At 39.1% G+C, this 24,501-nt stretch overlaps 1 protein-coding gene across 1 annotated transcript in view; it reads left to right on the top strand.

The window, feature by feature from the left end:
• OPN5 (opsin 5) overlaps positions 1-23,425 on the top strand; it is a 29,078-nt gene extending 5,653 nt beyond the window's left edge. The window contains exons 2-7 of the mRNA XM_032683199.1: positions 4,436-4,588; positions 12,101-12,220; positions 16,343-16,513; positions 19,248-19,582; positions 21,696-21,931; positions 23,215-23,425. Coding sequence (XP_032539090.1) covers positions 4,450-4,588; positions 12,101-12,220; positions 16,343-16,513; positions 19,248-19,582; positions 21,696-21,931; positions 23,215-23,278 — 1,065 coding nt within the window. The 5' untranslated portion in view covers positions 4,436-4,449 and the 3' untranslated portion in view covers positions 23,279-23,425. The remainder of the gene's footprint in view (positions 1-4,435; positions 4,589-12,100; positions 12,221-16,342; positions 16,514-19,247; positions 19,583-21,695; positions 21,932-23,214) is intronic.
• Positions 23,426-24,501: the final 1,076 nt, after the last annotated feature.

Raw genomic sequence — 24,501 nt, 5'->3', positions numbered from 1 at the left:
ACTTATATTGCAAAATATCTTTTGAGAGCTTGGGTTTTAATCTGTGCTTATTAATCAGAATCAAGGACTCAATTAAAAGCAGTCTTGTTTTTTCATTCACTTTTTTACCTTTTTTTTCCCCTTTTTTTTCTTTTCCTTTTTTTTTTTTTCAGGCACTGGTGTTTGAAAAGTACACAGCCTTGGAAAAATAAAGGTCCTCAACAGTACCTGTTTTGCTCTGCAGATCCAGTGCTGGGGGTCTGCACTGCTTACTAACAGAAAAGTAGCTTCAGGCACTGTGACAACCCACCCTTAAGGCAAAGGGAGCACCTAAAACTCACATAACCACCTGTGAATTTATTGTCACATTTTTTAAAATTATTGCATATTTTTCAAAGTTCCATAGTAAGTCTTCCTGCATAGCTTTAAAACTGAAAGGAAATAGAAGCACCTATAACCAGGGCTTTAATTAAGATAACTTTTACCTCTCACTGCCCACTGGGACCTTTTCCTGTTTCCACAGCCTTTGTCTATGAAATGAGCTCCTTGAAATACACAGGGGAAGTTTAGGATAAAAATGATGCTTGACAGCAGGAGTTGGGATCCAGTAGACACTGATAGATGACTAACTTTGCTGTGGGGACTCTGAGAAATAGATGTCATCGGACAAATTGAAGGAAGAGATAATTACCTTTTTTCCTCTTATAAAGATAACAATACTTGCTGGTACTAATTTATCCTTTTAGCTCTTGTCTTTTACTGACTCAGATAAAATTATTCATAACCTTATTGTTTTTAACGTATCATGAGAGAGCAGAAAATTATTTTCTTAATTAACACAGTCGATAATGTTATCACTTCAGCTGTATTAAGTCCTTCAAAACGAGCTCTACTAACTTTCTATGAGGTGAGGCTGGGTTCATGGATATCTTTTTGTTCCATTCTGCCATTTCTCACTTGGTAAATTAGTGTGCTTCTATAAATAATTACAACACTTGTACGTGGTCCACGATTTCTTGTGCTCTCTTTTCAAACACATGAAAGCATTGCTGCCACTGTAACTTTCACAGAAGATTTCTGCAGCATCTGATAATAGTTCAATTTCTGTGATTCCTATGAAACATAGAAGGCTTTTTCTAATACTAAATAGCTTTAGGTTTTTCAGATTTTTTTTAATTTTTTTTTTTTTAATGGTTGGTATTAATATTTCCTTCATTAATTACAAAAATGCTTTCCTGACTTCGTACCACTTTGGCTGTGCTACATAAACTAAATATACCTATTTTTAGCTGCCTAACATAAGTATAGAGATTGTTTTCTTACTAATTTAGTTGAAGGACTTTGGATTTTGCTGGTATGTGCCCATGTTTATCTAAGCCTGGTGGAAGAAGGCATAGTTGGAATCTGGGTTAGTCCACTTCCTATTTGTAGCTTCCCAATATGTTTTAGGAGTTCACAGGAGCTTGCAAGAAATGAGGGTTGGTACAAGCAGGGATCACTGGTATTTCTATTAAAATAACATTTTATAGTCCCTGTCACTGACTATTAAGTTTTAGGAGCTGTGGATCAGAACATTTATGACTTTTATCAGGCATTTAATACTGTGGTACCTTAAAAAGCACATGTATTAATAAAACCAACAGAGTTAGCAGTTCTGATATTGGTTCCTGAAATAATTCGTCTGGGAAAATGGACATCCCCTACATTTGCTAGGGTTTGCCTATTATTATAAAAGTTATCTCTCTCCATAGGTTTTTGCCCGACATTTAGACACTAGATGCTGATTAGGATTACAGCTTTTCTTGACTTGGAATTATGAGAGAACTAATTATTCTGCCTTGTTAATTACATCTTTTTCTGGTTTATGTACTCTAAAAGTGAGATCTGACTCCTACCTAGAGCTTCATTTTGGGGGACACAGTCAATTCCTGCCTAATCAGGATGATGAACATTTTTTAAAGCCATAATCTAGTATTAATCCCCTACATTATATGTCATTGTTAACTTTTTGTGTAAATCAAGTAGAGTTGGTTTTTATCTCCTTATATCTGAAATTTATTATTAATAATCAGTCATTATCACAATAATGAGGAGAGTTTTTGTATCTTCTTGGAAATTTGACATTAATTTCCCTTTATTTTTGTTGAAAATTTTCAAGAAATGATGTACTCTCTCTGCTTAAAGCCACAATAAGGTGCTTCTTTTTCAGCAACCAGATATGAGTACTCTGTTACAACATTAACATTTACAAGCAGGTAAAAAACTTGGATTGACCAGAGCAGCAAAATCTTCCACGAGTAGTTGGATCAGAGAGGGCTCCCTCCTGTCCCAGGGCTGTGATTTGTTTGGGAAACCTGCACCTTTTCTTTAATGCCAATTAAAAAACCCAATGGCAGGACTTCTGGTTGAGCTTAACATATATAGGAGTTGAAATTTCCTTTTTAAAGCTACTTTTTTTGTGTGCTTGTAAGTTGGACATGATTGTCCTTGTCAGCCACCTGATACTGACTGGAGTGGGAGATTCTAGTGTGGCTCAAAAGAAGAACTTGCCCTTAAACACTTTGGTATTTGTATCAAACCCAAATTGTCCTGACAGGTCCCAGATGTGCTTTTCCACTTGCATCACTTCAGGCACCCAAATGCTGCAGTCACAGAAGAGTTGCGGCATCATACAAGCTGGGGGATAGAAAAGCATCAGGATCCTTCTAAAGACCCGGTGGAATCTGGATCAAGACCTGTGGCTATGATAGGATGGAGAGGTTGATCGTTCTGACTATTTTGTTTCCCAGATTCATGATTTAGTCCATCCTTTTGTACTAGATGGTCTCCTTAGACCACCTTTTTTTCAGAGCTAGAGGGACAACAGGGTTGTGAGGGCTTTAGGTGTACCAGGCCACATAGGTCTGTTATTGAGCAGGCTGTCTGCCTTCAAAATGCGGGAGAGAGAGCAAATAGGTAAAATAAGGCAATACTTTTTTCCTTCTCACTAAGTGCTGGCAAGAAGAACTGAGGGGTCTGAATGCCCTAAAAAGCTCCTGACTCTGTGGTTTCAAGCATGGTAGAAAGGTTTTTGCCTTATGCAAGGGCTCCTCACTTTACTTTTTCAGTTGTCCTGGAGGGATGTCCCTCAGAGGTGTCTGCCACATTCTAATTCTCCTGTATCTGGGTTCACTTTATTTCCATTAGTATATTTGACCTCAATGGCCAATTTCCACATGAGAGGAAACGGAAAGAAAACTCAACAAGCCTTCCTACATGAGTCCATTATTTAATAATCTGCTGCTTCTTCATGACTGTAGCAGCCAATTGATGTTTATAACCATAGCCAGGAAAAGCTATTTGTGTTGGAACCCAACACTTAAATAACTCTAAGGAGAATTTATAGATATGAGTTTTTACTTATCTTTAAAATTTTTAGAGCTGCCATCTGTAGACAGAGTGTCCCTCAGGATATGAAGAAATTGCTGGGACTGTCTTACTGGTAATTACTAGTCTCTTGGCATTAAGAGAACTGTGTGTATAGATAAATACAAGTAGTACAGCATACATTAAACACATTGAGCAATGAAGATAATCAGACACAAAAGATTGCCTTGCTTATTTTTTCTGGATTCTCAGTCTTGGGGCGCTCTTAGACCAAGCTGGAAACAGGGAGATCCTTAAGATATTAAGGGAAGGCACTTCCAAAGACCTGGCTTGAAAGCCACGATACACTGGTACCTGCTCAGATGGGTTACTGTGGGGACTGCCACAGACCCACAGGATCACAGAATATACTGAGTTGGAGGGGACCCATCAGGACCATCGAGTCCAACACCTGGCCCTGCACAGGACCAAGAGTCACATCATGGGCCTGAGAGTGTTGTCCAAACACTACTCGAACTCCACCAGGCTTGGTGCTGTGACGACTTCCCTAGGGAACCTGTTCCAGTGCCCAAACATCCCCTGGGTGACGAACTTTTCCCTAATATCCAACCTAACCCTCTCCTGACACAACTCTGGGCCATTTCCTTGGGTCCTGTCAGTAGTCCCCACAGAGCAGAGATCAGAGCCTGCCCCTCCTCCTCCCCTCACAAGGAAGTTGTAACTGCAATGAGGTTTCCCCTCAGTCTCCTCTTCTCCAGGCTGAACAGACCAAGTGACCTCAGCTGCTGTTTATATGGCTTACCCTCCAGACCCTTCACCATCCTTGTGGCCCTCCTTTGGACATTCTTTAATACCTTAATGTCTTTTTTATACTGTGGTGCCATGTGAATAACGATGTTCTTGGATAAAGTAATGAAATAGATCATGGCAGGATGCTTTATGCAATTTTGAATTGGATCCTGCCATGCCCTGGCAAGTGGCAGAGCAGAAACGAGGATGGGAAGATGCATCCCGTGTATGAACAAAAATATCTTTGTGTTTTCCAGCGGCAGATGTGATCTATTGCAAACTCTGTTCTTTTGTTTTTCAGACACTTAACTGGACATGAGTGGGATGGCATCAGATCACAACACTTCCTCCCAGGAAGAATACGTCCCACATTATCTCCAGAAGGGAGACCCCTTTGCATCAAAGCTTTCTAGAGAAGCTGACATCATAGCTGGCTTTTATTTGACAGTAATTGGTAATGATTTTATAATTGGTCTTTGAGATATGACTGCCTGCTTGTAGCTCTCACAAAGGAAGCAGAAACTGCTGTGTAAATACATATTTCTTCATATTAGAAAGAAAAATCTAGGAGGTAGAGGAAAAAATGTGTTAGAAATATGATGTCAACAGTTAGTGTCAACAGAAAATGCTGCTCCAGATAGCCACAAGTGACTGGCAGTGGACTTTCCAGCAAAAAGTGAATAAATGGTATTTTTTTTTTTTCTACTGATAAGTTACTACCTTATGGTTTAATTGTCTCTGAGCAGAAATGAGTTTTTCCCACTATGTCATGTGGCCTGTTTTCAAAGCCTCTCTCATGTGCCTGTGCAGCAGAGAACATCCTGAGATGTGCTCATTTGAACCTTGCTCAGCTCCTGGCATCATCTGTCCTCTTTTACACGTTATACTGAACAATATTTTCTGCCTAGCACCCTCCCCGTCCTGTGTTGCAGTCTTTCACCGTGTTCAAAGTGACTTTGCAAGCATAATAAATACAATTACGTATTGGTTAGTGCACACAGATGATAGCTGGGACTGATTCGTGCATTAACTATTCATATGCCAAGGAGTCATCATTCAGCAGGAAAAATTCTGGTCTCCATTACTTCTAAGGATAAACTGGTCCTTCTTATTGATAATTTACCTTCTTTGCTTTATGGAGAAGGCTGGAGTTACATCTTTTTGTGTCAGTACTCATCTCAACTCCCAAGGGAATGGCATGAGGCTGTGTCAGGGGAGGTTTGGGTTGGACATTAGGAAAAGGTTCTTCACCCAGAGGGTGATTGGGTACTGAAGCAGGCTCCCCAGGGAAGTGGTCACAGCACCAAGCCTGACAGAGTTCAAGAAGTGTTTGCACAATACTCTCAGGCACGTGGGATTGTTCTATTCTATTCTATTCTATTCTATTCTATTCTATTCTATTCTATTCTATTCTATTCTGTTCCGTTCCGTTCCATTCCATTCCATTCCATTCCATCCTATCCTATCCTATCCTATCCTGTCCTATCCTATCCTATCCTATCCTATCCTATCCTATCCTATCCTATTCTATTCTATTCTATTCTATTCTATTCTATTCTATTCTATTCTATTCTATTCTATTCCATTCCATTCCATTCCATTCCATTCCATTCCATTCCATCCTATCCTATCCTATCCTATCCTATCCTATCCTATCCTATCCTATCCTATCCTATCCTATCCTATTCTATTCTATTCCATTCTATTCCATTCCATTCTATTCTTCTTTATAAATTTAGGTTTCATTGTGGTTTATGGCTTTGGTTCGTGCAGTTTCTCACAGCGATTTTCTCCTAGAGCTGAGCTAAGGACACGTAAATAACTACACCAAATTGAGCTCAGTTCAGACAGCTGAACACCAGTGTGAATATAGGGTGTACAGTGATTCCTTGACATTTATTTCAGTTTTGATTCAACTAGAACTTGTTCAACCAGTTCTACACAAAATACAAGGATCGATCGATCCGTCATTCCTACATTTATGTTTCTCATTCACTACTTTACATCCTTCCCTCCTACTCTCACGTACTGCCTTTCCTCCCACTGATCTAAGTAATCTAATCTTTTCTGTAGTGGAAGTATCAGAGTTATTCTTATCATTTCTCTTCTACTTATGCCTTCTGCTTATTTATCCTTTTTGTCCTGCTTATGTCTTTATTGAAAAAATAATTCAGAGCAGCAGAGGTGGCAGGTGAAGCTGTTTCTCAGTGCTGGTTTTGGTATTCATGTGCTGTTTTCTATGTATCATCACTTTTCACATATATATTTTTTCCTGCTGCTCTGCAGACAGATGTCTTCACCAAACCACCAAAAACAACCCCCACTTTGGGTCTTTATTCACTTTATTCACTCAAACAAATTTAGCCTTAATCCCAGGAAATATATTTGAGTAGTCACAATGAATCCTTCGACTGTGTTGCCTTGTTATGTTTGCTGTATTTAGGGTAGATTTATCCCATTCAAAAAAAAAAAAAAAAATACCCCTGTCAGGTGTGAAGCATATTGAAAAACTCAGGTGTAATGAAATTAAAACAAGGAACAGGAATTAAAAGTTTCCAGTGAAAAACCAAAAGCCAACCATAAAGGCAAAGACTTCCATGAGCAGTGTGAGGAGTCTTCAATTATAATTCAAAAAGGTCTGATAATCATTTTGAGATTGGATTTATCAATAAGATTCCCACCTTCCTGATGTTGTGGACTGGACATCAAACAGCCTGTCATGGACTCATTGCATCCAGTGGCCGGAGCCAAGGAAGTTAAAGACACAGCTCTGCTGTGTGTGTAGCTCTACACACCATATCCCACACTTAGATCCAGATTTAACTTATTTTCCATGTGCTTGTTTTGCATTGCATTTTACTTGGTTAGTTACTTTACCCTTATGGCCATTACACACTCCAGTAGCAGCTCTCATTAGACGGAATTATGGTCTTCACATATGCATGTAAATGTTGCATTTGCATCTTCCTTGGACTTGGATCTATAGAATAAGACACCACTGGTATCTGGCACAAATATTTTTAATTCCTTTTAGCAATCATTGCCCTGTTTTTAAGCTCAGTTGTGACCTCAGCCATTTCAGCAACTGGTTTCATAATTTCTAGACCAGCACAGCAATGTTTTAGACATTGTATATCATACAGTAATGCACATGAAATGGTCAAAGGCCAGGAGAAGTGCAGAACACTCTACTCCCCCTCCTCCCTTCCCACCCTTTTGCAGGGATTTGTGTGAAGGAGAGTGTGATAGTTTTTGCCAGTAAAGCACAATTTCACCTTATGGCTCAGCCACTAAGAGAGGAAATTAAACAAAACCGGTGGAAGGATCAATGCCAGGTCTTCTGTGTTTGTGAATAGATGGGGTAAAGTAGCCTTTAAGCATATTTTTCTTAAAAAAAAAAAAATAAGTCTTGACTTGGATTGATTCTTCTCATGTGAGCTGTAGCTCACAAGGTTGATTTAGTGTAGTGCCTTGGGGATGCCACCATTAGCTCCTGCTGCTGTGCAGATTCATATTTTAGTACCCACTCATGTTTAGGTGGATAGCAACATCTTAGTAATATCTTGGACTTGAGAACTTAGAAGGAAATTCATCGTCATTGTTTCCAGGTAAATCTCTGAGTAGCTCTTTTTACTTACTGCAAAAAAAACCAAAACAACAAGCAACTCAAATTTCCTTTTCCATTAAGCTGATTTCTGACAATTCAAAGCATCCACATTTGTGTTGGGACATAAAGCACTGCTCTGTAAAGTTTTTGGGTGGCAGATAGTGGAGAAGGAAGCTTACCTCTGTGAAGCTATTCGCTGACATCAAATTGCACACAGCAAGATTGCTAAGGCTGCAAATTTCCTTTAATTGGCAGCTTTACAGTTAATCACAGCTCCCAAGTATCCAAAAGAGTAATCAAAACCTCTGTGCTCTAATAGCTCTTGTGCATAGCTGTGCCTTGGGGTAACTTTGCAGTATTGCGGATTTTACTTTATAAATTGTGTGTGTAATCTACAGAAGACAGAAAACCAAGCTGGAGCATTCAGTTCCTGTATCCAATGAGGGTATGGAGAAAAGGAGGCTCAGGGGAGACCTTATCACTCTCCACAATGACCTGAAAGGATGCTCTAGTCAGGTAGAAGTTGGTCTCTTCCCCCAGCAAGTGACAGGATAAGAGGAAATGGATTCAAATTGCACCAGGGGAGGTTTCGATTAGATATTAGGAAAAATTTCTTCACTGAAAAAGTGGTTCAGCAGATGGAATAGGCTGTCCAGTGAAATGGTGGAATCATCATCCCTGGAAGTGTTCAGAAAACAAGTAGACATTGGACTTGATGATCTTGGAGGTCTTTTCCAATCTGAATGATCCTATGATTGTGTGTCTGTGTTTTTTGTTATAACTTGTGGTTCGGGCTGAACTTGTCACCTTCAGTTCAGTTCAGTGGCAGCACTGAACTGCGTTCCCTACTCCTTTGCAGATCCCTTCCAAGAAAATTGTGGCCCCTCTTGAGGATGGCCTGTGTGGACATCCTGATAGCAGTGAGAGGGAAGCCAGGAGGTGGGAAGCCAGGACTGCTATTGCACATCTTTTTGCCCTTGAGGTGTGTAAGGTGCAAATGAGTTTAAAATTTCTTTCAAAAAGGGTAAGAAGCTGCACTGTGGCTGAACAAGGCTGGAATGCTATCAGGCAACTCGGCAGAGCTTTAGGGTTAGACTGGTTCTATAGCTGAAGTATTGCAATTTGAAATAGAAGAAGTGCAATTTTTTTGTCTTTGAAGAAAATCAGGGGTCTTAGCCAATCTGTGCTACATTATTTGTGAGCACATTATCTTTTTTCCTGATTAGTTCATTTCCATGTGTAGTTTTTTTAATTGTCTAGAAAAAAAATAAATCAAACTATGCATGTGGTTTTGAGAATCCAATTCTTTTTACTTTGTCGCCTCCCCCACGAGCTTTTTCATCACTGGTTTGATTGATTCTCTGTATGGCCAGGCAGGGTGACAAACTACTGAGTGGGGACCTGCTGGCTGCCAGCTCCTCTGAAACCCTGTGGCAACTAACTATTGATTTGCAAACTGTTGCTGCATGCTTCCTCAGCATGTTATGAAACAGCTTAATTGAAAACAAAATCCTGAACTATAATTTTTGGTTTGGTTTTTTTTTTTTCATTTTCTCTGGCAGTTTAGTATTGCTGTTAGTTGGAGAAACGGAAGCTTATTTCTTTAGTTTACTACTTTTAAACACTTTCCCCTCTTGCTGCAGGTCATGTGTCTCAGCCTGGCTCTTTCTCTGCAGGTGTCACTTTTTTAGTTATCACATCCTTGGCTCTTTGTATATATGTAATAGTGCTGCAGTGCCATGGACACTTGTGTCCTGAACTGTTCACTCCTGGAAAAGAGCCTTTATTTTATAACTGAAGAGTCTTTTTCCCCTGTTTCCAAACTACCAGACCTGGATATTACACCAGCAAGGTCTCCAGCTAACTGCTAGGAAAATCATTTAATAGAAGGGGAAATGGAGCATTAGATGCTTCTCTAAGGAGATTATAAAGTTTTGAACACTGAGGAGTTAAAAAAGAATTCAGATAAGCAATTGTCAGATGAAAGTATAGACATAAATTAATCACTGGACCCCTTCCAGACGCAGGATTAGGAGGTCAGTGGGCTGGGGCTCTCTGGAACATTGATATTAATAATTACCAGTTGCTTTAGAGGCTTGCCTGATGGGGATGTCTCTCTAGACTGCCAGTCAGTTGAAAAAGATTCAGGAAAATGTCAAGTGCTTTCAAAAAGTATTTCAAATTGGATGCTGACACTCTAGTTATCTAAAATACCACTGGAGAGAAAAATGGCACTAAGAGAGAAAAGGATTAAAATACATAAAAAATTCTCATGACATTGAGATTCTTTGACTTAGCTACAAGGAACAAAATAAATTGTATGAATACCTCTTTCTGCTTATAATTCAGATTAAATTTGTAGAGCCATAAGAGTAGATTGTTCTTTAAATTTAATTAACCAAGGGTAAATCAAATTTACTGCGAAAACTTAAGATCAATAATAAGCCAGCTTCTGTCCTGTCTGTTTTTTTTAAATAATGTAGAAAACAATACTGTCAATACAAAAATAAGAAGAGGGTCCAATTAGTGTTGCATTTAATACCAAAAAATTAAAAATCAAAATATTTTGATTTAACCTCTGAGAACCATTTTTCTCTCTGCCTCATGGATGTTCCCAGGTTGGGCTTCTTGATTTTTTGAGGACATGGCAACCTTGCAAGGGTATTGCTCCATGGATGGGCCACAGTAAATAATTAAATACCATTTAAATACTGCCCTATTAATTACTGAATTACCCGATTAATTACTAAATAATTAAATTACTGAGCTTCAATTCCTGAGGTCTGGCCTGACAGAAGATTCTGATGAAAATTATGTGATATTCAAAGGTGCAATATTTGGAGAGGTCAGAGTTGCTGGGAGGTCTGGAGGGCTGCTGGGGTCTTTTAGAAACATAAAATACAGCTGAGTTTGCCCCAGCAGAGCCATGTGTACAAAGGCATCGCAAAAGGTGGAGGAAAGTTTGGGTATTTATGACTTCTTTGAAGTAGTGTGGGGAGTGTCTGTAGCCAACTGGTAGCCAAGCACCCAGAATGACCCTCACAGTGGGACAGGGAGGACATAGGCAGAGAAAAAACTGGAGATGAAGCCAGGGTGGAGGTAAAGACAGGGAGATCCATCCTCAGTTACTGAAGTGGCAAACAGGCTCATTGAGGGGAATTTAATTTAGAATCGTAGAATTAAAGAATGGGTTGGGTTGGAAGGCACTTTAAAGATCACCCAGTTCCAATCCTCAACCTTCCAACCCCCAAAACTTAACATTCAATTATTGTTTATGTAGGGAGAAACAAAGATGACAAGCATAAAGTACTTAAGGAAAACACCTTTTCTCGAGCTTCTCTGAGCTGAACTCCTGCCCAAAATCTTCCTTGTTGCCATTGTAGGTCCCTTTGGTGAGACAATGTCAGGACAGGAGATTGGGGTTTCTGTCAGTCTTTGCTTTTCAGTCTTTTCTTCTGTGTCTCTCTCCTTCTTACTTGTCTCCTCTGGTCTGGTGTGAGGCTCTATGGGCAAAGGTCCCTTTGGGTTTTCCACCTTTGGGTGTGGTTCTTGCTTCATGGAAGGGATGTCATGTGTGCTGTCCTGTGTTTCCTCAGCAAAACTCTCATGCTGAGCTTAAACTCAAACCTGAGTTAGTGAAGAAATATTTTTCTTTATGGGAAATGGAAACCCTACAGTTTTTGGTACCAGTGTGATTAATTCCATGGGTGATCAACCACTTGCAGTGTGGTTCCCTGTTGTTGCTTGGGTGCTGATATGAAAAAAAGATGTCAGCCAACAAGAAATGAGTCCCTGCTCATGCACTGAATTCCACCTGGAAGTTAAAATCAGATTAATCAGATTAATTTTATTATTTTTCTTTCTGATTATAGAAATTAATTTTATTGTAAAATTTAATATTTTATATTAATATCTTAATTTACATCCCTCTACCTCTGATTACAGTATATAATAAATTTAAGATTGGTCACACAGGAGTCCTTATGGTTGCAGAGTGCTGAATTTCATTCTTGTGACTGTATAAATGTTTGTGAGAAAAAATGGGATTGATGATAACAGAGGAATTATGGGATTTCTATTGAGAGCATTCAGTCAATAGTTGGGCAGACTCAGGTGGTGAAGGCAATGCTCTGCTGCAGCGGGGAAAATAGTATTTGCTGAGGGAGGGAGGTGTCTGTAGTTGATGCCTCTATGAGCTGCATAATGACAATGACATGACCATGTTTCAGAATAAAAAGTCCAGCCTTAGGACCACAGATTTAGGCTGAAAATATCACGGAATTTCACAAGGAAGATGGGGTATTACTGTTTTTGAGGAGGCTTCTAATTTGATTGTTATTCTATTTTTCATTATTACAGGGATCCTTTCAACCCTGGGAAATGGGTATGTTATTTTTATGTCCTCAAAGCGAAAAAAGAAGTTGAGGCCTGCTGAGATAATGACTGTTAATTTAGCAGTGTGTGATCTGGGCATTTCAGGTAATTTCATGTCTTTGTTTTCACTCATTTTTACTATCCCACCATTATTTCTGGCAGCAGCAAGAGGCATTCCTCCGAAAGTCAAGGAAGCCCCAAAGGCCTTTTGCTACTGATATTTCTGCTCTCTTATTTGCATATAAATAACATGGAAGGATGGAAAACAACATTCCTGAACAACTTGATGGGAAGAAATTAACAGTACGGAGGAAAAAATAGGGTTGATTTTATCAATCAGGCAAAACACCTGTTCATCCCAGCACTGGGCACGTCTCCAAAGACAGTTTCCATGTGCACCCTGGCACAATAACCACAAAACAGCTCAGTATTACAGGTGCAGAAAACTATGTTTTCTTCCTGTAGGATGCAATAGAAGGGATCCAAGTGCCTCAAAAATACATGTTTGGCCAAATAATTGGAAAAAGCCAGTAGTCACCAGCCTACCAAAGCTAATAGTTTTCTCTATGGTTACCACCCTCCTTTATGCCTGGATCAGAAAAATAAGCATTTGTGTCAATCTGTAGAGTAAGAGCAACAGCAACCAACTGGGAGGATTTTTATTTCAACCCCACAGTCTGGATGTCCTGGCACGGAAGGAGAGGGCTTTGGAAAAGTTTGTACAGAGTTGCAGAGTCAAGAGCCTCTGGAGATTGTTGTTTTGGCTCTTGACATGAGTCGCTCACTCAGCTGCTCGTGGCTACGTGCAAATGCAGGGCAAGGGCAGGATGTCGTTTAGAAAAGGATATTTTGGATATTTTGGATGGCAGGCACTCCAATAGGTATAAAGACCCAACTGACCACGGGATCTCCTCCACGCAATATAAATGGCAATACATTCCCGTGCTCCCAAAGTCATCTGTCCCCTGTGTGTTGTATACACTGGGAGCCCTGCCCTCAGCTGCAGTGCACTCTTTTCCTGCCCTCATCTCTGCCAAATGCTTCTGCTCTCATGCAAATGCCCAAAATAGCACTGAACAATATGAAATGGTGGCTGCCAGTCTCCCCTGACTGATTCCTGTTATGCTCTCATGGCACAAGGCTAAGGATTTACTCACCCCTGCAGATTCCAGGGGTTTGGATCAGTAAACATGGATTTTGGAAAGAAATACAAATTCAGTAGAAGAAAGTAGTACAAATATCATTGCTACCACACAGAAAAAAACCCCAATTATTTCTTTGACATTTATGCCGTGGAGTCACTATTTCCATCTTTCAACATTTAGAAGTTAGGGAGAAAAAAACAGAATTTTTTTTACTCTTCTGTGATGCTCCCATTTCCTTTGTGTCTTTAAGAGTCTGTCTTACTTTATAAATCTCATGTTTGAGTCTTATGATAGTCACTCCAATGATAGGGAGTTCTTCAGGAGAATTTCCCTAGCTATATATTTTGAATGTTGCCCAGAGACACTGTGGATACTCCATCCCTGAAGTATTAAAGGATGGGTTGGATGGGGCTCTGAGCAGCCTGGTCTAGTGAGAGGTAACCCTGTCCACGACAGGGGGGTTGGAACCATTTGATCTTTAAGAACTCTTGCAAGACAAACCATTCTATAATTTGATGAGTTTAATAGGTATCTCCTAACCACATAAATTGCATGTCTCAACCATGCAAATTACAGCTAGTTTGGGAGCCTTCTTAGCATGAGGGCTGACAGCTTCTCTCTTAAGGTGTGTCACCACCATACCACCTGGTCACCTTGCTTTCTTCCATGGGGAATCTCAATCTATCTGTGTGTTTAAGTTTTGGAATTAAAAATAATTGTGACTGGCACAGCCATGTGGGTTTTTCTTCCTTCTCTAATTTTTTTTTGCTAACTGATGATGTGCACCTGAGAAATGTGATGTATTCAATCTGCTGGACTGATTGGAATGAAGATGGGATTTTTTTCCCTAGGATCTTCACATCTCACACACTTATCTTGGCACCTTGTTCAAGAAACGAGTTCTGCCATGGCCCTGTTTCCTGCAGATTTCCACAGGGTGGCACCAGCCCCTCGTTCAAAGCTGCATCGGGTTCTTTTTGCACTGACACCGTGCTCTGAGCTGCTCCGAGTCCTGCTGCTGAAGAGAAATTTGATTTTGTGCAAATAAATGTGTTGGCCTTTAAAGCTGGCAATCATTTACGTGAGTAAAGTTGCTGACTGTTAGCATATGTCCTAGACCTTGCCATATTTAATGTTTTTCTTGAAACTTAATCACTGAGGTCAGCTTTTGCCTTAAAAATTAGAAGTACATTTATTCTGCTCAGAGAAAAGCGCATCATACATTGACCCAAGCACAGCTTTCAGGCTCAGGCCAAAGGAAAATAATCTAAAAATATTTTGTTTAAAAATAAATCTGGTTTTGATGGGTTTTCAATCATGATGTTTTTGGCACAAAGATGGAGCAAAGGCCATTTTATGCAATATTTGGTTTTGGTAGAAATGTTTTAATTTTCTGCTAACACTGAAAACAGAATGTTTAGTTTTATGTCCAGTTTGATGCAAAATGGAATATTTTTGGGAACAATTCAAAATATTTTCCTGCAGATCACTTCAACATAATAGAGACTTTTATCTTCACTTCTTTGAACAGGTTACTTTGTGGGAATTACAGTTTGCAAGACCCTCTTTATAAACCAATTCACTGAGCTGCTATGACATTACAGACACTGTGGTTCAGCCTGGGAAATTAGCCCAGGGCAGCTGAGATGTTTTCAAATCCTTGAGGTGCTCTGGCTACCCCTGTGGAGGAAGGAATACAGTCACAGGAATGTGGAGTTCAATATTTAATGTTGTTTGAATATTGCAGTTGAACTGTTCAGGCCTGGGAGCATTTCAGGTCAGTCTGGTAATTAGAAATGAAGGATTTGGAAAATATGCTGATGTTCCTAGATTATAAATTTTTGAGTTTTCTGTTCCATTAACGTTGCTTTTTTTCTTTGTCTGGTTTTTGACCAAAAAAAAAATAAAATATTAATAATCAGAAGGTAGTGGTAATTTTCTAACTAGAAAACGACAAATTCCAAACTTTCTTGCTTTTACAATGCTTACGAACAATATGAATAAGGTAAATCTGATATAATGTGAGAATGGAACAACATTTGTCTCAGCTTCACTTCATCCATAATGCACCCCTCAGTTTTACAAATGGAGGAATGAGCTGAAGTGCCACTAAGACAGAGCCTTACAAATATTATATGTTATATATTTCCCCTCTTTTTGGGGAAACTTAGAAGGTTTTGATATCTATGACCAGGTGGCTTGTTGAGGGGCACCAAGGAAATGTGTGGCGTGGACAGGAGCTGAAACTACTTCTGCGGTTCAACCATAGCAGAATCTTTCCTTCTCATCTAACACTTCACTATGTATCCTACTGTTGGGCCTTGACAGGTTTGTAAAAGTCCTTTTTGAAGGCAAGTTTCTTTATCTTGTGCTTCAAGAGACTCAATGGACAATCCTAGGGATGTAGATTAGATCTGTGACTATTTTGAGCCCAGACTTGCCCATCACCTGTACTGTTTGGATACTGATGTGTGTTTACATGTGGTCTTAACATATTCTGAAGTTTTCATAACGGGAAGAACTTGCCCATGTTGGGTACCAGAATATTGGTTTACTTCTGGCTCCTGTGGCTATAGCATAGCACCTATTTCCAGCAATTCTGCAGGTTTGGCTCATCCTACCACAGTGTTGATGCTATGGGATGTAGCTAGAACTGTCTTAGGCTTAGTCTTGTGGATGGGGGGCACATGAGTCATAGAATCACAGAACACTTTGGGTTGGAAGGGACCTTAAAGATCATTTGGTTCCAAACCCCCCAAATGGGCAGCAACACCTTCGCTAGACCAGGCTGCTCTAAGCCTCATTCAGCCTGGCCTTGAACACTTCCAGGGATGGAGCATCCACAGCTTCTCTGGGTAACCCATGCCAGCGCCTCACCACCCTCACAATAAAGAATTTCTTTCTAATATCTCATCCAAATTTACCCTCCTTCTGCTTTAAGTCCTCGCATCTACTGTGCCTGAAGCCTCTTCTTGACATTGAAGTTTTGTCCAAAGGAGAGGGTTTACCTTTCTGAAAAAGGATGGTTTTATCAATGATGGGGTTTATCAGTCAACTGACACTCTATTCTCCTTTTTTGAAGTTGTAGGTAAACCTTTCAGTATCATCTCCTTCTTCTGTCACCGCTGGATGTTTGGATGGATAGGCTGCCGCTGGTATGGATGGGCTGGTTTCTTCTTTGGCTGTGGGAGCCTTATTACCATGACAGCTGTCAGCCTGGACAGGTACCTAAAAATCTGCCACTTGTCCTATGGTAAGACAACTCTATATCTATATATAAAGATAACTATATTATCTATGACTACAGAGGAACCATATGAAGTGCTATAGTTTACTACACTGAAATCATATTTAAGCTCTTTAGAATGCTTTCGTAAAATATAGAGGAGAATACATAGATAAGAGAAATAAATTTTCATGATCCAAGTAATCCCAGCTAAATTTGTTTTGCTGGACATAACATCTTCAGTGTTGTCTCTCTGCTGTCTGCTTAAGCCGTGAGTTTTCATAATCCATCATAGATAAACCATTTTATGTGTATCAAGGCCTATTAACATTAACAGATGCAAGTATTGTACATATTTCAAGATCTTATGGACCAACAAGTAGAAATATTCCCTATTAGATGCCTAAATTCCTCTAAGATATGTGGGAAGCTATTTAAAATATCTAAGAGATTTGGATGGGCAATAATTCATAATGTGATATCATTTCTCTAATATGAAGATAGAACCTGAGAGGATGAAATGAATTTAGCAGTGAAAGCTGTTACCATCATATCCGTCAATATTTATATATACTTAATATGATGCGTGATATGCTTCATTCCTTCCAGTCAAGAAATTGTCACAGTTTAGAAAAGACGTTCTTCCTGCTTTGGAAAGGACTAAATTCCCATCAAAATACGAGGAATACTCAAGGTGAATTTACATATAAGAAACACCTTGCCCATGTGACTTGAGGGATACACAACAGATTTCTTTATAATGACATAAAATGTCAATCATTTAATGTTAAGTTATAAGGAATGTCTACAGCTAGGAAGTGTAAGTAAACCTGTCTGTGTTAGCAGTTAAAATCTGTGGTACTGTGCTAAAATGTGCTATCGTAGGTCCTGTGCTATCATAGATCCTGGCATGCTTATACTTTTTCCTTCAGTGGGAGTGCAGGGAAGGTCTCCTTAGCAGAGTTCTAGGTACACCACTCACATTAAGCAGAATTTCAGTTCCTCCTATAGAAGTCTTATCAAAATAATTCAGTGGCAACCCAAATCATGGACAATTTTTCACAGATTTGGTGAATTGAAGTGAATATTTCATGCCTGGCTGCATTCATGCCACCAGCTCTGGTATTTAGCATTGCATCTGAGTTCCCTAGGGATAGAACACTTCATAACCTTTGTGCTCAAGGGCTCTGATCATGGTTGTCCATACAAAAGGATGGAGACCAATAAACATACTTATAATACTCAGTCTAGGAGGTTATATTAGACATTATCTGTATAATGACCAAATCAGTCATCAGGAACCTGGTGCACCTGTTTTTTACCTAAATCTTTTTTTTTTTGATACTAGGTTGCTATGGTTTGACAATAGCTGCAAAAATAATGTCACTCTTTTAATACTCATTCTATTGTTGCTTTGTTTTTCCACCCCTGAGCACAACAAACCACCTTTCTGTCTCTCAACCATCATATAGGAATACATCATTTGTCAGGCAATGTTCATTTTCCTTCCAATGATCTGGAAATGTAAAATCAGCTGTGAAGGGACACTGGTCACATTCAAATTACAGGTGCTTCTTTGCTTTGATTCTGTTTTAAGTCATCCTGAAATCCAGCAGAAAGCTCCTCAATGTTAGTGTGAAGTGAGTGAAAACTCCCCTGTGAGTCAGGGACTGCAAACAGGTTGGAGCTTCCAAAGTGGAAGGACCGTTACACCATATTTTGAGTTTCTGAAAAAATTACACATTTTTACTTGTTAGTTTTATCCAAATCCAAAATGTTGAATATAGGTGATGATGGAAAGCTTGTAAACTGAAGCTTTTTCCACATGGATTAGAGCTGTATGCAAGATGAGCAGAAAGACAATATTGCACACTCCACAGCTCCAGACATGCATTTAATAAAATTAGGATTAATTAAAAAATGGGCAGGGATACATGAAAACACCTATTATGGATACTTCTGACAGGACACCCATGGTGATTTTCTGTACTGGAAAAGAATGACAAGATAAAAATACATCTTACACATCTCATTTCCTCTGTAAAGCCTTTTTTTTAAAGTCACTTGGTTTAATAATTTATGTTGAGAGCTGTCCTGAGATTGAACTTTAGCCAGGTAATACATGACAGAAAGAACAGGAAATAATGTAAGTTAAAATGTACAGTTGCTGTGAGTGAGCCTTCATACTGAGTAATGAAAAGCTGAATTAAAGTCTTAGTCCTTCATGTAGGTTGAACCTCTGTCTCATTTGATCACACACCACGGTTAGAGATCACAAAGCAATTTCCAAAATTATTGGACAAGATTCCCACAACTGTTGCTGGCCTGGTTGCTTGGATTGCTTTGGTTCAGACACTTCTCAGTTGTAAATTATCACAACTTAAAGCAAAAATCTGAAATAAAGTCAGGTGGCATCTTCCATATGAGTGCGCATTTGTCTTCATGAGGCACAACCTGAGCTGGAGGGCCTCGCTCAGGGTCACTAATAATACCCGGAAAGAGGCAAGATTAACACTACAGAGTTGTTGCCAAGCAGTTGACCAAACTCATACTTTATAGAATCATAGAAGAATAGAATGGTTTAGGTTGAAGGGACCTTAAAGACTATCCAGTTCCACCCCCCCGCAGGGACAGCTTCCACTAGACCAGATTGCTCAGAGTTACATCTAACCTGGCATTGAACACTTCCATGTGACGTGGCATGTTCAATCGTGCCAGATACATCTGGGCATGAGCTTGTAACTCTGGAATTATCTTGCAGGTACCTGGCTGAAGAGACATCATGCATTTGTCTGTCTGGCAATAATCTGGGCCTATGCCATGTTCTGGGCTACGGTGCCTTTTGCTGGGGTGGGGAGCTACGCCCCTGAGCCATTTGGAACCTCCTGCACTCTGGACTGGTGGCTGGCACAGGCTTCAGTGGCTGGACAGGTTTTTGTTCTCAGTATTCTTTTCTTCTGCCTCCTGCTCCCAACTGCGGTGATTGTGTTTTCCTATGTCAAAATAATTTTGAAAGTCAAATCCTCCACCAAAGAAGTCGCTCACTACGATACCAGGATTCAGAACAGCCACATACTTGAAATGAAGCTGACCAAGGTAGGAGCATTTACCTCGGTCTGATTTGTTGGGTCATAGAAGCAGGTTTGGAGACAATAGGATGATGCCTTGAAGGTGGTTCTTGTAGCTTTCTCCTTTGTTGCTGTCAAGATGGGAAAAACAGGAGTGGAAACATAATTCTGTGATTAGGGCACTCGAGTCCCTGAGATCATGGTTCACTCTGAAGATCTGTCACAGCTTTCCTGTGTGACCTTACAAGTCGTATCATCTCCCCGTGTCCTTGTTCCCCACCATAAAGCACCCTTTGCTTTCAGGAACAGTTGTAAAGACTAATTTAAGGTGTTTGAGGTGCACAGAAATTATAACAGAAAACAGATAAGGAGCAGATTTTGTAGCAGGGAAATAAAACTTTCAGACAGTTTACGTTCCTCTGTTAATGAAGATATAAACTAAAATCAGTCCTGTGACATTGCAATTGTTTTTATGCAAATAATTTATCATTTAAGTTCAGCCCTGTGATAAAAATACACTGAAGTACTAAGATTAATTTTGCATCTTAGACCATATCCTGTTTTTCCTTAAGACTGAATCTATTTTCTCTTTGGCAATGGTGACAGCCATGAGCCTTGATACTGGTTATTGTGCCAACAAATCTCTCAAAATAAAGACTTGTGTTGAACAAACCAAGATTCCTTAGCTGTAAAAAATTCACCAGCCTCTGTAAGCCATGCCAAGAGAGAGACAAGCAGCAACTTTTGCTTGGCTGATCAAATTTTATTACATTTTTTTTGTGAGTAAATGGAAAATTATATAACATAGAACAACAATAAGGGACAATATGTCTAAACATATTAAAGAATCTCAGCTGGTACCTGTACAGCCAGTGCTGCCAATACAGCTGGTACAGCTGTACTTGCCTTTCAAAGGGGTGTTTCAATATGGTACTTTTTTGTGGTTATTCAGCAAATTTCCTTTGAAGAACAATGCAAACTTTTGATTTGAGGCTGCAGATTTATTTTTGCCATATTGGAGGGATCACATAAAACTTCAATGTGATCTGAGTTGAAGCACTAGTAGTTATCTCTCCTGTCTTGGATCCACAGTGGGGAACATAATGTTGGGATAAATATAAATATGGAAAATGAGTCTCCCTTATAACCCATTTGACTCCAGAGCACAATTTATAACAAAAAGGCTGTGTTTGAGACCCTTGGCTCACATGCACATCACTTCCTTCAGTGACAGACAACAAAAAAAAGTATAGAAAAGATTATGCAACTGGTGATTATTTTTTTTCCTAATCGTGCTAATTGCCTTATTCCAAATGAGTGCACTTGTACTACTCCCAGTCTGGATGCACCTACAGCCTGTCAATGGTAGCAGTATAATGACAGATGTTCTTCAGAATGTATTATTGCATGATGTCATCTTAAACTATACCAGGTTGTGACTGAGTGCAGACAGGCCGGTTCAGGTAGAGTATATAAATCTCCAGTTTTAGCCCCAAACACTTTTTATTTAATATTTATACTAAACTTTCTTATGGTTACATTTCCTCGTATTATAAGGAAGTCCTTTACTAATTTACTGGGAATATGTTAGCAGAACTGAAACATTTGCTGGAAATATGCTTTTTTAGACTATCTACATATCTTAATGGAGTACAAATCCATGATATGGCTTAGAAGAAAGATAACTAAACATTGTACTAGCATTGTCAGTTTTAATTATATTCTCAATTTTCAGATATTTTTCACAGCTCTGCTATTATCTGTAAGTTATACTAAAAAAAAAAAAGAGATTCTGTGCTTTGAAAGGACTCTCCTCCTTAAATAATTTAAATTCAGTGTCAAATGATTATAGTTTTCTGAGATCTCATTTAGTTTCCTCCTCTTTAGTCAGACTTTATGGCATTTTTAAAGGTCTGTGATAACAGACTCATTAACTACTCTGTGTCAGGTGAAAGAAAAACAGGCAGTAGATAAAGATGTGTGACAGATTTTCTTCATATTGAAAATTTACCTGAAACAAGTCATCATTTTTCTTTTCCATTCAGTGTCATGTTCCCTTGCATTCTGCCCTGCTCTGTGCCGTGCTTCCAGTGTCTGTCTGTGCTGGATAAACCTCCTCCTCTCTTTTCTCCTCTCACAAGGTGGCAATGTTGATCTGCGCAGGATTCCTCATTGCCTGGATCCCCTACGCCGTGGTCTCAGTCTGGTCAGCCTTTGGACAGCCGGATTCAGTTCCCATTCAGTTTTCAGTGGTACCAACACTGCTTGCAAAGTCAGCAGCCATGTACAACCCAATTATTTACCAGGTCATAGATTGTAAATTTGCCTGTTGCCGGTCAGGAGAACTGAAAGCGAAGAACTCTTTGAAGAAATCAAGGTAATTTCTTCTTTGAAAAGTAGGATGTCTTTAATTACACAACATTCCAAAAAATACCAAACTAAGATCTACCAAGAATTACAGCTCTATGAAACTTGTTTCTTGTTTTTAACCATGACTTATTTGGGGTATTTCTTGCCATGGTAATTTGTGAAGTGACTCTAGGTGTACAAAGAGAAGCAAGGAGACAGTCCTTACTTTTAGATCCAGCTGCAACTCCATTAATATAGTTTGGAAAAAAGACCCACTGCTTTTAGTGGTTTTGGGATCGAGCCTGTCTTCTTGTTCCTTTTCTTTCGTGTCATCACACGATTTTCCTCCAGAAGGTGTTGATGACCTCTACTGCCAGTGAAGTAAAGGGAAGAGAATTGTGCTAATTCCTTACATAATTAACCTGTTAATACTATGTCTTTCAGCTATAGAATCAGCAGGGAGAGATAATAGTTCCTAAATCACCCTAAATAGGTAATATTCACACCAAAAAATGGAGCCCAAACTCAACAAATCAAAGTATAACAAGGTCTCATAAGAAAGCTCCTTTCTATTTACAACTTTCAGACAAAATTTACGATGAACATCAGTGGAGTTCCTGAAAACACTAATTATGCACTTGGAGGAAAAGTGCTTCTAATTCTGCATTACCCCAGACAAGTATCTTACTTCTGTGATTGAACAATGAGAAAATGACAGGTGTTAGTCTGGCAGTGTAGACTGACACAAAGGCCACTAATGCCATAGCACATATAAGTGACTGCGAAACATTAGAATTCCAGTAATTTTCTTCAAAGACCTAAAACATATGTGCCTCAGCATGTACTTATTAGAGGCATGAAGGACAATTTTATCATTCATATCATTCCCTTATCACTTCCAGCATTTTTTGATGTGTTGCTCAGAATGAGTCAACATCTTGAGCTTCCACAGCTTCTCATAGCAGATCGTTCCATAATCTTGCACTCAGATTTACTCCGTCTGCAGAACATATAGAGTATAAATATATTGTAAATATTTATAGTTTACTGAAAAACCTTCTACAGTTTTAATCAAGTGAGAGACAAATCCAAAGTAGCCTTCAGTGAATCTTTGGTGGCTGGGTTTGTATTTAACCTCCAAGTTATCCCGCTGAAGGAGGTTTCACCTGGTCCCTGATGCTGAATGCAAGTTGGCTTTCCTAGGCCTGTGCAGTGAACGAAATGATCTGGAGAAATCACTTCCCAGGATTGGGAATGTAATTTCCAGTTTGGTATGAACAAAATGACCATTGCCCCTTCTCCGTCCCACAGGACATACACCATATCTGCACACAGAGACTCCATGGTGATGAACGAAACCCAGCTGGAAGCATGAAGGCTCATTTCAATACAGAAAATGAAAACCTGATGACAAACAACTCTACTGGCTCAAGCTCCTCTTTCTGTAAATTAATTAAAACCTGGTGACGGTTTTATTTTACTCCCTAGTCCTCAGTACAATGTAGTTCTTTCCATCCTGACCAAAATAGTGGGATTAAAGCTGGGAAAATATTTTGAGTACTCAGAGGAAGAAGAAATAGAGAAATTTTGTTTTTATAAAAAATTTGTATTCACTTCAGATGCTATAAAATGACTTTTTTTTTTTTCTTTTCTTTTTATGACTAACAGAAGTGATAGCTTGGATGATATATAATTTTCCTCATGGGAAGGAAAGTATTCATAAAGGCCAGTTTTAGTTTGCCAAAGCTAATCTCCCTAAATTCCTACTGCAGTCACTGGAGAACTGGAGCATGAGAGAAAGGATTCCTTAGGGGACAAATCTGAATCAGAGCTTCACTTATCAGGGCTCTGAATTACACAGTGGGGACACATTTGCCCTGGTTCTTCCTGGTGAGCAACTCTCCAAATAATTTGGCTACCAGCTTTCTTAAACCCACTTTGACTTCAGTCCTTCAAGATTCAGAAATATTTTGGTTTTAGTCAAGACAAAGTCAGAAGTATTTGTGAGAAAGGTTACCATGCTCCAGCAGTGGTAACAAAGTCATCTTTCAAGTGCAGCTGCAGAGTAATTTTTAAACATTAATTGTTGGAAGGATGAGGATTAGTAATGATTTAGGAGAATGACAGTCTCATCAAAACAAAGCTTGTTAAGTTCCCAGTGTACTCAATAGAAAAACAGTGTACCTTTAAAGATCTGCAGAGTAAAGCGAGTTGAATCTGTTTCTGTTTTATATTTGTCTTAAGGGAGAGGCATCACTACAGATGAAAAATTAGCAGTCTGATATAAGCACATTTTTTAATGCTTAAAAATAATGATTTTGATGTTTCTATGTAATTTCTTTGGGAAGGATACAATTCTATTAAAAATAAGCTAATTACAAATCAGAGAGTCTCCTACTACAGATTTGTGCCGACTGTTAAAAAAAAGAAAGTTACAAGGGTGACACTTTCTTCTGAGTTGTTCCTTTAAGGAAGAAAGCATTTGTGAAAGAGTTTCAATTGTTTTCTTGTTTAATATTTCCTGTTTAACATTAATTTGTCCTACTGTTATTTCAAAATTGTGTTTAACATTCCTTTCCTGCCACTCTGAACTGAACT

The sequence above is a fragment of the Chiroxiphia lanceolata genome, chromosome 3 (assembly GCF_009829145.1).
Source record: "Chiroxiphia lanceolata isolate bChiLan1 chromosome 3, bChiLan1.pri, whole genome shotgun sequence".
Taxonomy (NCBI): Eukaryota; Metazoa; Chordata; class Aves; order Passeriformes; family Pipridae; genus Chiroxiphia; species Chiroxiphia lanceolata.
This window is presented reverse-complemented; position numbering and strand designations above follow the sequence as displayed.